At 42.0% G+C, this 18331-nt stretch overlaps 1 protein-coding gene across 16 annotated transcripts in view; it reads left to right on the top strand.

Moving 5' to 3' along the window:
* Nucleotides 1-18331, top strand: part of arvcfb (ARVCF delta catenin family member b) — a 302038-nt gene that overhangs the window by 277543 nt on the left and 6164 nt on the right. For 12 of the 16 annotated variants that reach the window (XM_037778804.1, XM_037778802.1, XM_037778805.1 and 9 more), the window contains 8 exons: nt 2545-2672; nt 5277-5427; nt 6717-6909; nt 9800-9911; nt 11184-11271; nt 13196-13249; nt 15248-15339; nt 17850-17962. In XM_037778804.1, coding sequence (XP_037634732.1) covers nt 2545-2672; nt 5277-5427; nt 6717-6909; nt 9800-9911; nt 11184-11271; nt 13196-13249; nt 15248-15339; nt 17850-17951 — 920 coding nt within the window. In that variant the 3' untranslated portion in view covers nt 17952-17962. The remainder of the gene's footprint in view (nt 1-2544; nt 2673-5276; nt 5428-6716; nt 6910-9799; nt 9912-11183; nt 11272-13195; nt 13250-15247; nt 15340-17849; nt 17963-18331) is intronic. The other 4 variants (XM_037778811.1, XM_037778812.1, XM_037778813.1 and 1 more) reach the window with 3 other exon arrangements.

Raw genomic sequence — 18331 nt, 5'->3', positions numbered from 1 at the left:
TCAGCTTGTGTGTTTTCCGCTTTACCTCTTGAGCACACAAATGACACTCTTCCCTCTTTCGCTGTTTTCTTTCCTTCGACTGAAAAAGCAAGTCAATAAAAAAAGGAGACGTTACCTTAAGATGCCCTCCTTAAGGGTTTTGATTCATGCTTTTATACCTGGACCCAAGTTGCACTTGTTTTACAGAAGGATCTCGAAAAATGCACCGAGGGGCCTTGTCAGCCCTCGCGCATCAATCAAATAGGGTTGCTATACATCCCTGCCCACATAATACGGGGGTTTTCAAATAGAAACCTTGGAAATTGTGGCCTCAGAAACAGTGGGGTTAGACTTTCTTTAATTTGAGCCTGGAAGCGTAGAAGAAGGATTTTGAAACTGCTCGTGTGCTATTGTAGAGGAGAGGAAGGAAGCTGCTGGTGAAATTGTATTTCTGTAAAAAGGAGATTTTAGCCACCATGTTTCAAAGCATCAGCTAAATTGTGATCCGGAGTGTGGAAGTCTGTTAAAGCCTCAGTGAGTAACAGCAGATTGTGGCCCCCTGTTGAAGCACTATGGCCTTCTTCTGGCTTTGTTTTGATTCCTTACTCTGAAGACATTCACATTACACCATATGTCTCTGCGACAGCTGTGACTGCAGGCATTGTGTTTTCGGGTTGTCCGTCCGTCCGTGGGTACGTACGTCCTCAGGAACACCTTGGTCTCAAAGATGAATTGATTAGAGTTTGGTGGTCAAAGGTCACTGTGACCTCACGAAACACATTTTTGGTAGGGCTGTCAATCGAATCAAATATTTAATCGTGATTAATCGCATGATTGTCCATTGGTAATCGCTAATTAATCACACATTTTGTATCTGTTCAAAATGTACCTTAAAGGGAGATTTGTAAAGTATTTAATAGTCTTATCAACATGGGAGTGGGCAAATATGCTTGCTTTATGCAAATATATGTATATATTTCTTATTGGAAATCAATTAACAACACAAAACAATGACAGATATTGTCCAGAAACCCTCACAGGTACTGCATTTAGCATAAAAAATATGCTTAAATCATAACATGGCAAACTGCAGCCCAACAGGCAACAACAGCTGTCAGTGTGTCAGTGTGCTGACTTGACTATGACTTGACCCCATGTGATTATCATAAAGTGGGCATGTCTGTAAAGGGGAGACTCGTGGTTAAATTTTCCTCGCTCAGTGTAAGTTTGGAGCATATTTAGCCAACATGGTTGGTACTTATGAGTTCTTTAGGTTTTGGTAGTTTCATATGATACCAGTATCTTCACTCTAGCTTTAAAACTGAGCCCGCTACAACCTCAAAAGCAAGTTTTGTTAATGCATTACAGAAATTAGTGACGTTTAAAGGAATTTGCGTTAACTCGTTATTATAGCGTTAACTTTGACAGCCCTAGTTTTTGTCCATAACTCAGTAATTCATTTGCTAATTATAACCATTTTAAACAAATGTCTAATAGGATAAAATGATGAACTGATTACATTTTGGACAGACATGGATGTAAACTGCAACCTGACGGGTTGTGTGGCGGCATTCATCTGTTAGGCGGTAATTTTCCACATATGATCTAAACACCTTCAGCACAACTACTTCCTAAAATTGATGTGAAATAAAAACCTGCATGTAGTCGTCAAAATGTTCCTTCAGGATCATCAAAATAGTAAAAAATTGTTTTTGCTCAAGTCATTAAAACATGACGAGATGTCTCCCCTTCCTGCGGTGTGATGTGCCCCGCCATTAAAAAATGCACGACTCCCTCCAGAGATGCAAACAGCTCGACATGACCTTGACAGAAGAAACATCCTCGTCCTACCTTTTAATTCAATCGTGTCTTGTTGATCCCTTGTAAAGCACTTAGTGACAAACCTGTTTGTGCAAAATAAGAAAAAAAAAAACACCCGGATGAATAAATTTGATTTGATGTGATTCGACGCCTCTGTCTCTCCCCGTGCCTGCTCCGTCTAATAGCTGATAATGTAATTACGTTTCCATCAGAGGGGAGGCCTAATGATTGACTGTGGTGGAATGTGTTATGTGCTACTGAGATAAACCTCCCTCTCAAATACTCTGGGTTTGGTCGGATCAATAATTTCTCCCTCTTGTGTTCTCCTCATTTATAATGCTGAAGTATTTTCAATCATAATGCTTCAGGAGAGATTCTAGGCACTGTTCCAGCGTTCCTTAATAAAGGTGTTGCAGCCTGTTGTGAAACCAAGTGGACAGACTTTAATCCCTGTCCCGTGTATGCTGTGGAGTTGTGTACATTTTCACAGAAACTTTGTGAAATGAAACTGCAATCCAAATTTTGTGGCGTTTGTCAAGGTTGTCCGCTGTTACCAGAGACATTGTGCTAAACCCAAGCTTCTTCATGTTTCCCGTTGCCAAAGAACTCTCCCTATGGTCCGAGATAAACCTCAGCACTGTACCGCCGGTACCTTCACACAGCCTAATTGGCCTGTCTGTCTTGCCAGAGAGTCTAACCAGTGTGTGTGTGTGTGTGTGTGCGTTTCTCTGTATTTCCCTGCAGGCTTTGAGCTGCTGTATCAGCCGGAAGTGGTGAGGCTCTACCTATCTCTGCTGACCGAGAGCCAGAACTACAACACCCTGGAGGCTGCTGCCGGGGCTCTGCAAAACCTCAGTGCTGGACAGTGGACCGTGAGTCCAGGGTTGGGGAAGGGATACAACACGTAGACACTATGTCCTGTCTGACTTTCAGATTTCTTATATCGCATTCTTGCAACGTCTGTCATCATTGACCTTTCGGAAGCAGATTTCTTGGATTGTGATTGGAGTCTGATGGGCTTGAAAGGAAACAGAGGTGCTTTAAAGGGGAACTACACCCATTTTCAAAATTCCTACATGTTATTCCTATGGTCTTAGTATTCTATTATATATATATATATATATATATATATATATATATATACACACAGTATATATGTGTATATATTAGTGAACTTGAACAACTCTCTCCCAAATCCAAAAACTCGAGTGCTAAAACTCAAAAACTAAAATTTGTGATGTCATCAAGTATCAAGTGTGGAACTGCTCCACAATGAATTGGGAGAGATGTTATAGGTGACACTCACTATATAAGTCCAAGTCCATTTACTCATAGACTGTATATAAGAAGTGGACATGGTCACCGTGACATCACCCATTGGTCTGCCGTTTTGAGGCCTCGAATGTGGCATTTTGGCCGTCGCCATCTTGGTTTTTAGCTGTCACCATCTTGGTTTTTGGCCGTCGCCATCTTGGTTTTTGGCTGTCACTATCTTGGTTTTTTGCAACCAGAAGTGACACGAGCACAACCGAACATTTTTGGCGACCAAAAAGATTATAATTAACTTCCAAATGAACATCATGCTGTATTGAAGAAGATTCGATACTAGCGATTGAGACCGTAAACTCATGTTTACAATGTTTACTGAGGTAATAAATCAAGTGAGAAGTAGGCTCATTTTCTCATAGACTTATATACAATCAGACTTCTTTTTGCAACCAGAGGAGTCGCCCCCGGCTGACTGTTAGAGAGAATGCAAGTTTAAGGCACTTCCTCATTGACTCATTCACTTTTCAGACCCGGAGGTTTCCCACTGGTGTCACTGAGAGCACCCAGGAGAATGTTCTGAGTATATGGGTGCATTTTCTGTTTCACAACTAAGAACATCACATAGAATAAAGCTCATTTGGGTATAGATAAGAGAACAAACATTCTGTGGGTCTCCCATTCATCGTCTACGGAGCAGCTCCAGACTTTATACCCCATGACATCACAGGTTTGAAACTTACTTCTCTGGTTTCTGGCTTTGAGAGAGAGTAGCTCATGTTCACAAATACTCATTGAACTTTCCTCGGCCATGGAAATAACATACTGGAATTCTTAATTTAGGTGGTGTTCCCCTTTAAAAAGGTGTAGATGCGCTGTCTCTCCAAACCATACAGTATAGCAATTGTGTAAGCTGGAATACATCTCCGAGACGTGATCGAACCAGGCGGCAAGTAGCTCAAACTTTTCATTGATGGTACCATTTTTAGTCAGGTCCATCCATAGAAGTGGGATTACATGACTAGATAAGGGTTGGATAAGTAATGTACACCAAACTTTCATCTCTGTTAGATGATTGCCTCTCATGATGGATGATGTGAGAACCTCGAGAGCCAGGATCAGACATTTATTCCAATTAGAGCGGCCGCAGAGCTGCCGAGTGGCTGCCTGGCTCGCAGGCAGCAGTGAATTACCAACAGGGAAGGGCTAGTTGTCAGATGCCAGTTTACGAGCAGCACCTCGGGCGAGAGCGGTCACTTATGTTTTTCAGCACAGGCTGGCTGCATTCAGTCCACGGCAGCATTATCGCATCAGCGCTCCTCTTAGCGCCCGTGTGTCAGACTGTAAACACATCCTCTGAGTTCATCAGCGGTGTTGAGCCTCTCTACCCGGAGTGGGAAAAAAACAAACACCTGAACTCTTTTGTGAGTCTCACATTTAGCGTTAATAATTCAGCAGTAGTGATTTTCAGCTCCGGTGAGCATCTGGAGGAGAAATCCTTCTTTCCTTTGGTGTATTTTTTTTTTTCCTGTAAGAGCTGATCAGAATGCCTGGCAAGGCTCAGGAACCTGTGGAGCTGCTAACCCATCACACTGTCACATCTGGACAAAGCCTGTCCCTGCTCCCTGGGAGGATATCACAACTTCTTCTTTAAATCCCCCTCATTCATTGCTGCTGCTCAGTTCTGTACCACTGGATTGACCTGTTTCTTAAAGCGCACTACTGCCACCTGGTGGCTCAGCTGCGCCTCTCCTCGGCTTAATTACATCTCTTGGGGTACCAGTGCTTAGAAGATAAACCCTTTTATGTCAAACTTAATGTTTCATGGTGCAAAAAAAATGAGAAGTAAAATCTACTGATGTTTAAATTAAGACAAATCATAGCACATGTCCACTCAGAGCCCCACTGTGGAATGTGGTGAATTAGTCAAGCCCAAGGAGCAGAGCTGAGCTGTCGTGTAGTTAGTGACTGAATGGTTGAGTGTGTGTGTGAGCATGAAGGCATATATCAATGTCCTCATGGAGGTTGACCTGGACACCTGGACGCGTGGCCATGCTGGTAAAGCTCCCAGGTGGGAATCTGTTGAATCTGCATGAATGTCAAACAGGAAGTTGCTGACAGTGTGCTGCTCACTCAGCCGACCCAAGAGGTTAGAGGTTGAAATTATAAAAAAGCAGTCACACCCTGCCCTCTGTCTGCCCCCCCCCCAGTGGTCCAACTACATCCGGGCTACGGTGCGTAAGGAGAAAGGTCTTCCCATCCTGGTGGAGCTGCTGCGCTCCGACTCTGACAAGGTGGTCCGAGCCGTGTCCATCGCCCTGCGCAACCTGTCCATCGACCGCCGCAACAAGGACCTGATCGGTACGAACCGCAATAAAGGCTAACACACGCAGTGATTTAAGATCTCATCAAAATGCATTTTTGTTCACAAATTGACACAAATGTAGTGGATCGTTATTGTTTGTGTCAAGGTTATAATGGTTTTGATTTTTTTAATTTTATTTTAGTTGTGACTTCTCAATTTAATTTGGTTTAGTTTTAGTTAGTTTTCAGAATGTGTTTGCAAGTTTTAGTGTAGTTTAAGTTTTACAGAGAAGTTCAGTTTTAGTTTTTATTAGGGCTGTCAAAGTTAATGCCAATCATTTCTTTAAAGCATTAACACGACTTAGGTTGTAGCGGGCTCTGTTTGAAAGCTAGAAACTAAGGAAACCTAAGGAATCCATTGGTACCAACCATGTCATAGTAGCTTGTTGCAAAGGAGGCTAAATAACGCTCCAAACTTACGTTAAATGTTGGCGAGGAAAAACTGGCATGACCATTTCAAAGGGGTCCCTTGACCTCTGACCTCCAGATATATGAATGTAAATGGGTTCTATGGGTACCCACGAGTCTCCCCTTTACAGACATGCCCACTTTATGATAATCACATGCAGTTTGGGGAAAGTCATAGTCAAGTCAGCACACTGACACACTGACAGCTGTTGTTAAATGTTGGGCTGCAGTTTGCCATGTTATGATTTGACCATATTTTTTATGCTAAATGCAGTACCTGTGAGGGTTTCTGGACATTATTTGTCATTGTTTTGTGTTGTTAATTGTTTTCCAATAATAAATATATATAATCATTTGCACTAAGCAAGCTTATTTGCCCACTCCCATGTTGATAAGAGGATTAAATACTTGACAAATCTCCCTTTAAGATACATTTTGAACAGATACAAAAAATGTGTGATTAATGTACGAATAATCACGATTAACTATGGACAATCATGCGATTAATCGCAATTAAAATCCATACCAGCCTCGAAGAGATCCCTTCCTAATGTCATTCCTTTGTAAGAGATGGGGGACAAAATCTACAGTCCTCGTTTTGTGCAAAAATACACTTCAACGTTCAGCCAAAGCTAATATGAGTATATCAGTCTGAGTCAGTCAAATCAAGTGGCTATCTAGTATTTATACTACACAATCAAATCATTTTCAAGTCTGAACTCTTACAGTCATGTTCACAGAGATGAATCAAAGACCTAAAAGACTGTTTTCAATAATATACCTGATATTATTAGCTTCTTGTTTTAATTGAATTTGATCACATTTCACTACCAGCACTGTTAACCTGCTTAACCTTGAAAAAACACTTGGCCTTATAGGAAGTTACGCCATGCGGGACTTGGTGAGCAACCTGCCCAGCGGTCAGCAGCGGCCGGCCAAAAACCTGGAGGAGGACACTGTGGTCGCCATCCTCAACACCATCCACGAGATTGTCACTGACAGCTCTGAAAACGCCCGCTCCCTCGCCCAGGCTCAGGCCATTGAGAAGCTGGTCGCCATCAACAGGACCAGGTGAGACTTAGTATATACAATACGTCACTAGGGATGCACCGATTGTGAAATTCTGGGCCGACACCAATGTTTAAAATAACAATTTGGCCGATTGCTAATGCCGACACCGATGTTTTAACTGAGCTGTTTTAACTGAGCTGTTTTAAAGTCATTCAGCATTTAATTACACTGTCTTTGAATGAGCACAAATTCAATCATTCAATTTTATGAAACAACCTTCATCACACCTTCTTTTTAGCTGCTATACAACGACCTATCCAATGAGAAGAATGCTTCAGTACCTACAGTACACAGCCCAACAAAAACATTTGTTTTGTAAAACAGAAATAAGATATAAATGTAAAGCTATTAGACGCATAACACAGTGTTTCCCAATTTGACCTATATATTAAACGGCCGCCCAAGTATATTTGGCGACCCATTTTTTATTTTTATTTTCGTATCCATCCGAGAGAACGACACCATCCAGGATAATCCTCGATTAACTTGTGGATGGTGAGCGGGGTCGCTCACAGAAATGGTTGGGCCCCTGAAAAGGTCCGGTGAATGGTCTCTCCACAGATCTGCTTTACTCATATCGACGCATGCATGTGCTCGCTTTTGTCCTGCTAAACACATACATGTAAACTGAGAGAGACTTACTCAGTGATGGGGGCTACATGCAATTCACTCCGACATTAGCTAATAGTTAGTGTAGATCAAAATATAAAAGAAAAGAAAAAAATAACAATAAGCTTTGGCTCTGCTGCCTGGTAATTAGTCCACTCCTCACAATATTCTACAATTAGCTCTGTGTATACAATGTCAACATAAGTCTGTGGTTGCATATCACCTGTAATTATAGATAACAATATTATTATTCATTTTATCAGCTGCAGCAGGTCCATTCAAACTGACTCCCCTAGATTTCTGTTGAAACATTTAGAAATATAAGATACTGTTTATACTGGCTGAATACTTGATAGGTATTAATTACTGAGAGATGTGCATTCATTATTGCCCTGCAGTATGCCCAGCTAATCAACATTTTAAATTCAATATTTAATCAATACACTCAACACCGGCAGAACTGATTGCCTTTTTATCACAAAATAAGCTGCTTAAAGAATGTTTCGTTTACCAAACACTCACTGTGTCCAGTAAATTGTAACTAGAGCTGTCAATCTATTAAAATATTTAATCGAGATTAATCGCATGATTGTTCATAATTAATCGCTAATTAATCACACATTTTTTATCTGCTCAAAATGTACCTTAAAGGGAGATTTGTCAAGTATTTAATACTCTTATCAACATGGGAGTGGGCAAATATGCTGCTTTATACAAATGTATGTACATATTTATTATTGGAAATCAATTAACAACACAAAACAATGACAATTATTGTCCATAAACCCTCACAGGTACTGCATTTAGCATAAAACAATATGCTCAAATCATAACATGGCAAACTGCAGCCCAACAGGCAACAACAGCTGTCAGTGTGTCAGTGTGCTGACTTGACTATGACTTGCCCCAAACTGCATGTGATTATCATAAAGTGGGCATGTCTGTAAAGGGGAGACTCGTGGGTACCCATAGAACCCATTTTCACTCACATATCTTGAGGTCAGAGGTCAAGGGACTCCTTTGAAAATGGCCATGCCAGTTCTTCCTCGCCAAAATTTAGAGCGATATTTAACCTCCTTGGCGACAAGCTAGAATGACATGGTTGGTACCGATGGATTCATTAGGTTTTCTTGTTTCATGAAGTATCTTCACTCTGGCTTTAAAACTGAGGCCGCTGCAACCTTAGGCTACTTTTACACATAGGTGCATAGTAGCATATGCACAATTATACACTTAACACTGGCAGAACTGTTTGCCTTTTTAATCACAAAATAAGCTGCCCAAAGAATGCTGAGTTTATCAAACACTCACTGTGTGGAGTAAGCTGTTTCCTTGTGTGCTTTTATCATCAGTCTTATATATTACAGGTCAAACAAATTGTATTGCAGACAGTGAACCAAACACTAACTATACATTTATATTCATGTAAACCATCCCAGAAGTGTGGATACATACCATGAAGACATTATACATGTAATAATTATAGCGTGACCTTGAATGTAATTTGCATCCTGATCTTTTATATTAGTATTCATGGAGGGTAATGAAATGTGTCTCTAATGGCCCGTGCTTGTCTACCACAACACTATAGTCTAACAAGTCTCAGCCCACACACACACACCGCCGCCCACCACACATCAACATTAACAGGCCTTCAGAAGTGGAGGGCATTGTTATAGGGGGGGTTATAGCCTCTGAGGATGCTGCTTATAGTAATAGAGCTGTCGTTCCTCTAATGCCCCGGCTCTCCACGACGACCCGGTAACTGACAGATATTAAGGCCGATATTTTCAAGAGGTGTCTTATATAACCACGGTGTTAAACCATTCCAAACTTAAGTGCGTCTACTCTGCACCCCACTTTTAATTTAAGATCAAGAGCACTTTTCAAAGGCTCGTCCTTGTGCGGTGAAGTATTGATCATACAGAGCGTCACTCTAACTAGCATTAATATACAGAGTTCACTCACAGACCAAATAGCTGCATTTCCTCTCACACACACATGAGATTAGCTGTCTTTGAAGTGAGGCCCCCACCCGCATGTAATTAATACCGGTGGCTCAGAGGTAGCTAATGAAAGGAAATGTGCACTCATCTGGCTATGAATTAAAAACTAGACCCTGGAGCCACCCAGGAGACGCCACGTCTTTGAATAAAGAGATTGATTTGCGTGCTAGCACACCGAGCCGCCACTGTTTGGGGGTTAGACGGGGTTTGTGACTTTAATTGCTGTATTATTTCTTCATTTATTTCCACCTCCTTGTGCCCCCCCACCTCCTCAGCCAATCAGCTCGCGAAACCAAGGCGGCGTCCCACGTGCTGCAGACGGTCTGGAGTTATAAGGAGCTGAGGAACGCTTTGACCAAGGACGGCTGGAACAAAAGCCACTTCCAGGTACGAAGCTGTGACTAATGCCTACCATAAACTAGGAGACTTTGAAAAAACTTTAAAAAAACTAAAGTCTGACAACCTCTTACATCTAAAGACAATGTCTCTAAAGTCACAACGTTTTTAGTCACAGACTATAAGATTTCGCAAAGACTGGGGATCTTGCACAAGCCCACAGGAAGAGCGCCGGTCATTGATGCCAATGTTCGTGGTGGCCAAACGGCGGTACTACAACTTCCGTGTCCGTCACGTGATGCCATTGGGCCCCAAAAGACTTTTTCCCACAGACTTACATTGGGAAAGAGTCGTCTGTAACACAGCAGATCTTTTTTTTTTTGGTAAATCAACTTCCCAGTATGAACACTTGAATAGCCCTCAATTAAATCATTAGGTCTTAAAAGTTGTAAAATGCACTAATAGCCAAATCCAGAGTTATTACCTTCCTTCGTTCATGTGAATGAGACCCGTGACCGAGCCACGTGACCAAGCGGACGCTACTGCGCCTGCTCTATGGGCCCAATGGATGCGGAAGATCGCTGAAAGATCTGTGTACTTTTCCACTCGGAAGTCGAGCCATTTTGGCATCACGCGCCACTGAGCAACTTTCATAGGAACAAACAGGGCCCCGCCTCCAACACTGTATCCAGTTCTCTTAATACATCCATGATCTTGCAGGGTCACTATTTACAAGACTACAACTAGATTCCTTTTGAGATGATGTCACATCCTGCTCCTGGTGGAATTTCAAAGGCACCCACTGTCCCGAATGGGGCTACTTGCGAGCTAATGTTAGCTACTGGAATGTTTGCTATTAACTTGTGGTTAGCTAGCTAGCTATAGCATATAGCATACTCACCGCTCTATCGTGGTACAAATGGGAGGACATGTCAAAGAGGCACTCTTGTTAACTCCACAACTCCACCAGTTTCTCCATGTTTACTTTGTACCCTGTTTGCTGCTTCCTGTTTGGTGCTGGTAGGAGCTCTTCTATTGGTTGTTGACAATGTGCGCGTCGTTGAGTTTACGATAACATTAAACACATTTGATTTTATCGGAACGTCAAGACGAGAAAATCTAAAACGATGAAAATGACAGGAGCGCGCCGCAACTCTAGCAAAACTCTTGTGATTTTATTCTGAAAATATGTCTGCGACAGTGAAATTGCTTGAAAAGTCGTTTGGTATATGGCTGGCATTAAATGTTTAAATACATCATATGTATGAACCAAGGTATTAAAGATATATTATGCGTAAACCTGCCTTTTTCGTCTTCTCTCAGCCCACAGCTACAGCCACCCCGAAAGCAACCAAGAATGGCAAGCCAGGCTACGACGACACCACCCTACCCCTGATGGAGAAGAACCAAGGTCAGTTACAGTGTGTGTGTGTGTGTTTGTGATTGTTGCTGTTTTCACCTGTTTAGAGGACCAAGTGGGTGGGATGAAGCAGAGAAGATCTCAGGGTTCTTCAGCAAAATTACAATTACATGTCACTAAATCCTAAGAAAAGGCCAAAACCAAAACTGGTTTAGTCCGTCTATCAATACTTTGCGACTTCCCTTTCCCGAGCCCATCGGTTCCTAGGGCTGTCAATCGATTCAAATGTTTAATCGCGATTAATCGCATGACTGTCCATAGTTACGCGTGATTAATTGTATGCAATTCACACTGAGCGGTGGAGAAATAAAAAAAGATAACTGAGGGAGATCGCTGGGCAGCACTTGCAATGCAAAGTGAGAAGAGAGCAAATTAAACTCACGATTGTCCGTAGTTAATCGCAATTAATCGTAAATTAAAGACACATTTTTCCTGTTCAAAATGTACCTTAAAGAGAGATTTGTTAAGTATTTAATCCTCTTATCAACATGAAAGTGGGCAAATATGCTTGCTTTATACAAATGTATGTATATATTTTAGGGCTGTCAAAGATAACGCGATAACGCAAATTTGTTTTAACGGCACTAATTTCTTTAACGCATTAAGCAATCAAGCTCCTGGAGGTTGTACCGGGCTTTAGAGCTAGAGTGAAGATACGGATATCTTATGAAACTAGAAAACTTAAGGAATCCGTTGGTACCAACCATGTCATACTAGCTCATTGGGACATTGGGTAGGAGGCTAAATAACGCTCCAAACTTGTGCTAAATTTGGGCGAGGAAAAACTGGCATGACCCTTTTCAAAGGGGTCCCTTAACCTCTAACCTCAATTATTTTCACTTTAAGAAATACAACTTTATTTAGCCTCCTTCGCGACATGCCAGTATGACATGGTTGGTACCAATGGATAATTTAGGTTTTCTAGTTTCTACTGATGCCAGTAGCCTCTAGCTTTAAAACTGAGCCCGCTACAACCCCCGAAAGACAGAATAGCGGCCGGGTCCGCCGGCAGTCCGTCGAATTTTAAAGAGATTAATTAAAAGTCGTGTTTTGGAGAATCGATACAGTATCACAAAACATAATATCACAATACTCGTGTATCGATATTTTCTTACATCCCTAGTCCTGACATGGAGTATCCCACCCGTGTAGTTCTCAAAGCAGGTTTAAACAAAATACTAACAGTAACTTGACAACAGTGTGACTGTGTGTGTCCACTTTGCTGAGGACATGTCTCTTTTTTTTCCTCATGGCTATATTGAAGCGCTGTGCTTGTCACATTACTACTCTCATCCTCTGCGTGGTGAAGCCGTGGTGTGTTGCAGTGATCCCATTCACAGGGGTCAAAGATAAAGCACATGAGATGTGAGCTGGAGCTTTGAGCAGCTAACTGCTGCTGTTGAACCAAAACCCTTCAACCCTCAAAAAGTTAGTTCCAAACGGAGTATAAAGAACTGTGCTTGTTTTAGATGCTCAACTATTTTTGTATTTTTGTCGTGGGTTTTAAATTGACGTAATAGGGTCGGAAGATAATGGAAATTTCCTCCCCCTTATGTAAGTGTGAATAGCTGTATCCACAATCAGCAAACTGGGTTAGAGGTTTTCTATAACAGCAGCAGTATATGTGGGGGAGGGTGGGGGACTTGTGCAGAACATTGGCCCAACAACAAACATCTCTTTGACAGAGAGGAGTCAATAGCGTCGCAGCAGTTTAATGTCCGGATTTTTGGCCTTGTGCCCCCCGCCCCCTCCCCCCTCTTTTTTTCTCCTTTGCATCCATACATGCACATGAAACGCGCCCACTCTCAGTTTGCATTATTCAATCACTGGCCGAGAATCATTACCCTGAAAAGCAGCAGCGTTTTGGCTCAATGACTCAGTTTGTGTGTACAAATGGCATATGAATGCTTTTCAGGCACCAGGAAATGTGGCAGTGGTGATATGATACCTATGGACGAGCTGGGTCCAGGTAAGAGCCAGACTGCATGATCGTCCTCAGCCAGAGGAGAGCTAGCTGTCCTCTAATCCTCCTCCAGTGTCCAACAGTGCGCTCCATTCGACAGCTCTTCCACTAGTTCTTTAACCGTTGCCAAGATGATATTTTTAATCTGAAAATTGAAACCACTGAAACGCTCTGATCTCGCTGTGACGATTTCAGACGTGACACTCTTTGATGCTGTGTGCAAGGACCCCTCTCTTGATAAGATGTTTGTACAAAGCTGGGCCTTCATTAGACACTCAACCCCGAAAGATGTGGGTGGTTCTCCCACTTCAATAAAAACACTCTTAATATCTCGTAGGGCAGAGCTGCAACTCTGATCAACTTTGTCTTTCTTTTCTCGCCTCTTAAGAATTGTGTGACTCTTGGAGGTTGATTGATAGATAGAATAAGAGTTTTTGCCGTGAAGAAGTCACTTTTTAGAGGTACTTGGTTGTTTTTTTCCACCCTCTCAACCAAAGACACTCTTTCAGGGTACATCATGTTGGTTTTCCTACAAGCCTCTGGGACCATATTTATCAAGCCTCTAAGAATCCCCCCTGGGAATTGTGCTGAAATTTTATGTAGGATTAAAAATACTCCTACTACAAAATCGGACTTGTATGTGGAAAAAAATACTTCATAATCTGAATTTAAATTAGATTATTATACCACCGCGACAACGTAGTCGGGGGTATTATATAGCGCTCCGTGTGTCTGTCCTTCCATCCATCCGTTCGCATGTCACACTTTCGTTTCCGGAGCAGAACTCGGAAACTATTTAACTTAGGAACTTCATATTTGGTATGATGGTTGGCCTAGTTGTGCCTTTTGGGGGTTACAACATGGGAGTTTTTAACATTTTGGCCAAAAACTAATTTTTTTCGATGTCAATTTCGTTTCCGGAGTAGAACTCGTTCCATTAGTTCCAAAAGGGCGAAACCTTTGGCCCTACTTTAACAGGGGTCAAGCAGTGAGTGTGGGTATGTGAGCCAAGCTAACTTTTGCCTTGTTATTACCTTGTTAGACAAAACGGATGTGAACAGAACGCACCCATCCTTTGTATAACCTCCCCTTCTCTAGACTCCTGTCACCCCTGTGCAGTAACAGGTGAATCTGCTCCCACTACTACCTGGTTCCTCTCAGAATTGACGGGCTTGAAATTTTGAACAGTATGAAACTTTGAACAAGGAGAAGGACTCTCAGGAGAGAATGTGATGTAGCTCTTTTACAACATTCAGAGCTGTTCAGTAGAATTTATGATGACGTGTCGTAGTTTTCTGATAGTTGTGGATGAAATATTAAACGGGGGTAAAATTGGAAATGCAGAAAATAGCTACATGTTTATGTGTATGGTAGGTGAGTTAATAAGTAAGTTATCTGTGTAAAAATGTGAATGAATTAATGAATCAATAACCCCATGATCTGAATGTATGCATGTCACGCTGAGCGGTGTCAGCACACTGACACACTGACAGCTGTTGTTGCCTTATGGGCTGCAGTTTACCATGTTATGATTTGAGCATATTTTTTATGCTAAATGCAGTACCTGTGAGGGTTTCTGGACAATATTTGTCATTGTTTTGTGTTGTTAATTGATTTCCAATAATAAATATATACATATATTTGCATAATAAGCATATTTGCGCCCTCCCATGTTGATACGAGTATTAAATACTTGACAAATCTCCCTTTAAGGTACATTTTGAACAGATAAAGTGTGTGATTAATCGATTGACAGTTCTATTTTAAACACTTGTGTTGTGGTAAATAACACTAGTGCCAGAAAGTTTGGACAAGCACAAGCTAATAATGTGCTGTCTAGTCTACTTGTCTGTGTCCAACAACTTTCAGGCACTCTCGTAAGTGTTCCGGTGCTGAGAAAAGCTCTCAGTCCGTCACCCCGCACAGGTTACACCAACACTATAAATGATCTGTCAGCGAGGACTGAGAGGAATTAACTGACCCGTTGTTCTCTGACCTCATTAGATGGCTACTCCACCATTGACCAGAGGGACAAAGACTGCAAATACAAGACAGTGGACGGCTCAGTGGACCAGACAGAACGGGAGCCGTTAAAGGTACAGACAGAGCTCTTCTACTCCCGGGGCAGGGGGGAGGACAGAGGATGAAATGATGATGTCTCATTGAAATGTCCTCTCCCTCTGTGTCCCTTTCTTTCCCTCTCTCCTCATATTTTCTGTGGTGGTCCTCATTAAAGGCTCTTAATCCTATCGATTCTTTAAAGAGGCTGGAAGTTGTCGCTCTCTGTTGATGTCGCCCGCCACAGCTCAGCGCCGCGGACAGCCTCAGATCTGAGAGCCGCCAGTTAATTGAGTGTAAGCTTTTGGCGTCTGCAAAGTAATTAATCTGAGACTGATTAAAAGAACCGCCAACAAGCGCTCCTCGCGGGGACGACCCCTTGCTTCGGCAATGAACAGACGGCCGCATTATCAAGTGGTCGTCTGCTGATTATACAGCCGCATCACACTGCAGCCAAAGTTTGTTTCTTGTCGAGCTGATTGGCCGTCCGGCCTCAAAGAGGAGTCACAGGATAATGGCCTCAGAGGATGTCTGACATGTGGCGGACGACTCTCAAGTACTTTTTGTAGTTTATTTTTGATCTACTTTAGTGCTAGATGAAAAGGATTTTCCCTGTGGGATCGTAAAATGGATGCAATAAAGAGTCCATTAAAGCCAGTTTAATGTAAGTCTTTGTAGGTGTTTGATCATATATCTGATCCTCCACGCAGGTTAAAACTAACTCTTAAAAAGCTTTCCGAGGCATTGTCTGAGTGGAAATTATGTCTGAAGCAGAGTTAATAGTCCAGTAAATAATCTGTGGGGTTTGGCTTTTTATCTGGTAGTTATTCATGCTTTATTAGAAATCGGGTATAGTTTATGATATTAAAATAGGAGTGTAACAACTTTGATTTAAACTCATATACAGAAAATTCGAGATGAGTCTGATTGAAGCCGTGCCACGGGTACTTCACAAAAAGTCAAGGCCACAAAACAAACCGAAGATCCCATAGACTTCAATACAATTTGACGTAGGCTATGTTTGGATTGTAATTCTGATAAGTTTGTATGCATTCATCTCTTGTTATACAAATATGTGTTTTTTAAACATGTCTAATAATTATTATAACCTGAGCGTTCGTGATACCTTAATAAATGAAGGTTGATCGCCGTCATGTCCCTTCAGTCTTCCCCTGTCCAACACAGTGGCCGGATATTGTTTATCCAGACATCTCTACATATCTGATTGAATCACGTTAGGCTAAGCCACGTTAGGCTGCTAATAGCCAACTGTTTGATCTGTAGGCTGAGATTTAGTTGGAGACGACAGTCTGATGCTGCTATAACGTTAATGTGTGACTGTATTACTACAGCAGCCTCCCACTCAACCTAACGTTAGCTAGCCATGCTAGTCACTGTCACAAGCATCATTTAACCATTTACCACACTGACAGTGAATATTAACGTATCATATGAGCCTCAAATCTCAGTGTGAAAGCCTCGGTTAACCCGCTACACAACAGCTTTTCATCATTTTCTCTCCTGTGACGGCGAGTTTCTTTCCCCCCAAAAGGGAGCACAGTCTCGATGATGACGCCATGCTGGTCTGGTCTATAGCTTGGAGCCATAAAGACCCTCTATTAGATCGTTTTTAGGACACGGCAGGGGAACAAATCGGAGATCAGCGTTTTTGTAATTTATTGTTAGATTTATTGAGCAACTCTTCAGCATAGCATTTTTACTATTACATATTTAAAGTGGAAGTTTGGAGACATGTTTCAACTTCTTCTCTTTACGCTGTTAACCGTCTATGAGTTTTCCCCCAAAAGGGGGCGTGGTCACGCAAGCCTACTCTGGATGGCGTATTGCCGGTCTAATGTATGACAAGAACACTCCACAGATTTTTTTCAGTGTTGTGTTGATGTTTTACTTTAACTGATTTTTCTGCATTGACATCATGTCAGTGGAGCTGCTAATGCTGAGTAAAAAATTCAAATGGAGTCAAAACAAGTGCAGATTTGAAGCACAAAAATAGCAGCTATTGGCAGCTTCAGTACTCAACACTGACCTCACGCTTCAACAATTCACTTTGGTTGACAGTGGACACCTACTGTACATCATATTTAGGTTAACTACTAAACCAGTTTGAGCTGAAGTTCTACTGCTGGAAACTTTAACCAGCTGAGAAGCCACAGACGGGAGTAATCCCAGCAAACAATGGTGTTTGTCTCGGTGTACAGGCCTTCTAGCGGTACTGAAAAGCTGTCTTTTTAAGTCTTGCCGTCTGTACTGTACTTCCTGGAGGTGTTCCGCCCGCTTTGAATGCAACTTGGCTGTTGAAACTGCTCTCTCTCCCTCTTTCATTTGCATGTTTTGGTTCGCTGTTTTGAAATCACTCTGACTTCTTTCCAAGCTATCCTGAAGGCAGGGGACTAACACTGGCTTCTCTGATCCTGAATGCGTGTGTGTGTGTGTGTGTGTGTGTGTGTGTATTTGTGAAATGCATTGACCTCTTTTTGTTTTGCTGTGTTTTTCTTGTTTTTGTAACCCCGTCCTCCTGTGGCCACAGAATGACACAAATAGGAAACACTATATCAGGAGTAACAGGCCTGCGGTCAGTCTGGTGGACGCTTGTGATGTTAAGCCCCAGCCTGTTGACTCCTGGGTCTAAATGCATGCATGGTAGGTCTGACAAAAAATCAAAGCACAACAAAAATAACAACCTTCACCTTTTGGGGTTGGATTGTAGCATCCTTCTTTCATTCCCTGTTTGTTCACCGTTTCCGCCTGTGTTCCTCTCAACCTCACACTGTCTCATGTAGACCTGCTGTCACCCTGCACCCAGAGCAGTCAGCTACTGAAGTCACCTTGTTCTCTCCGTGGAAATTTACACGATTCACTTGCAGTTCGATTGACAAAAAATCTTAATTAAATAACAGTAAAACAAAAACAGACCAAACTAAACAAAAGAAGGGAAAAAAGGGGAAAATTTCATTTTCATTTGGTGTTTCTACTGCTGCCATGACTTTCTATTACAGTTTAATTTATATT

Source organism: Sebastes umbrosus, chromosome 8, assembly GCF_015220745.1.
Source record: "Sebastes umbrosus isolate fSebUmb1 chromosome 8, fSebUmb1.pri, whole genome shotgun sequence".
NCBI lineage: Eukaryota > Metazoa > Chordata > Actinopteri > Perciformes > Sebastidae > Sebastes > Sebastes umbrosus.
This window is presented reverse-complemented; position numbering and strand designations above follow the sequence as displayed.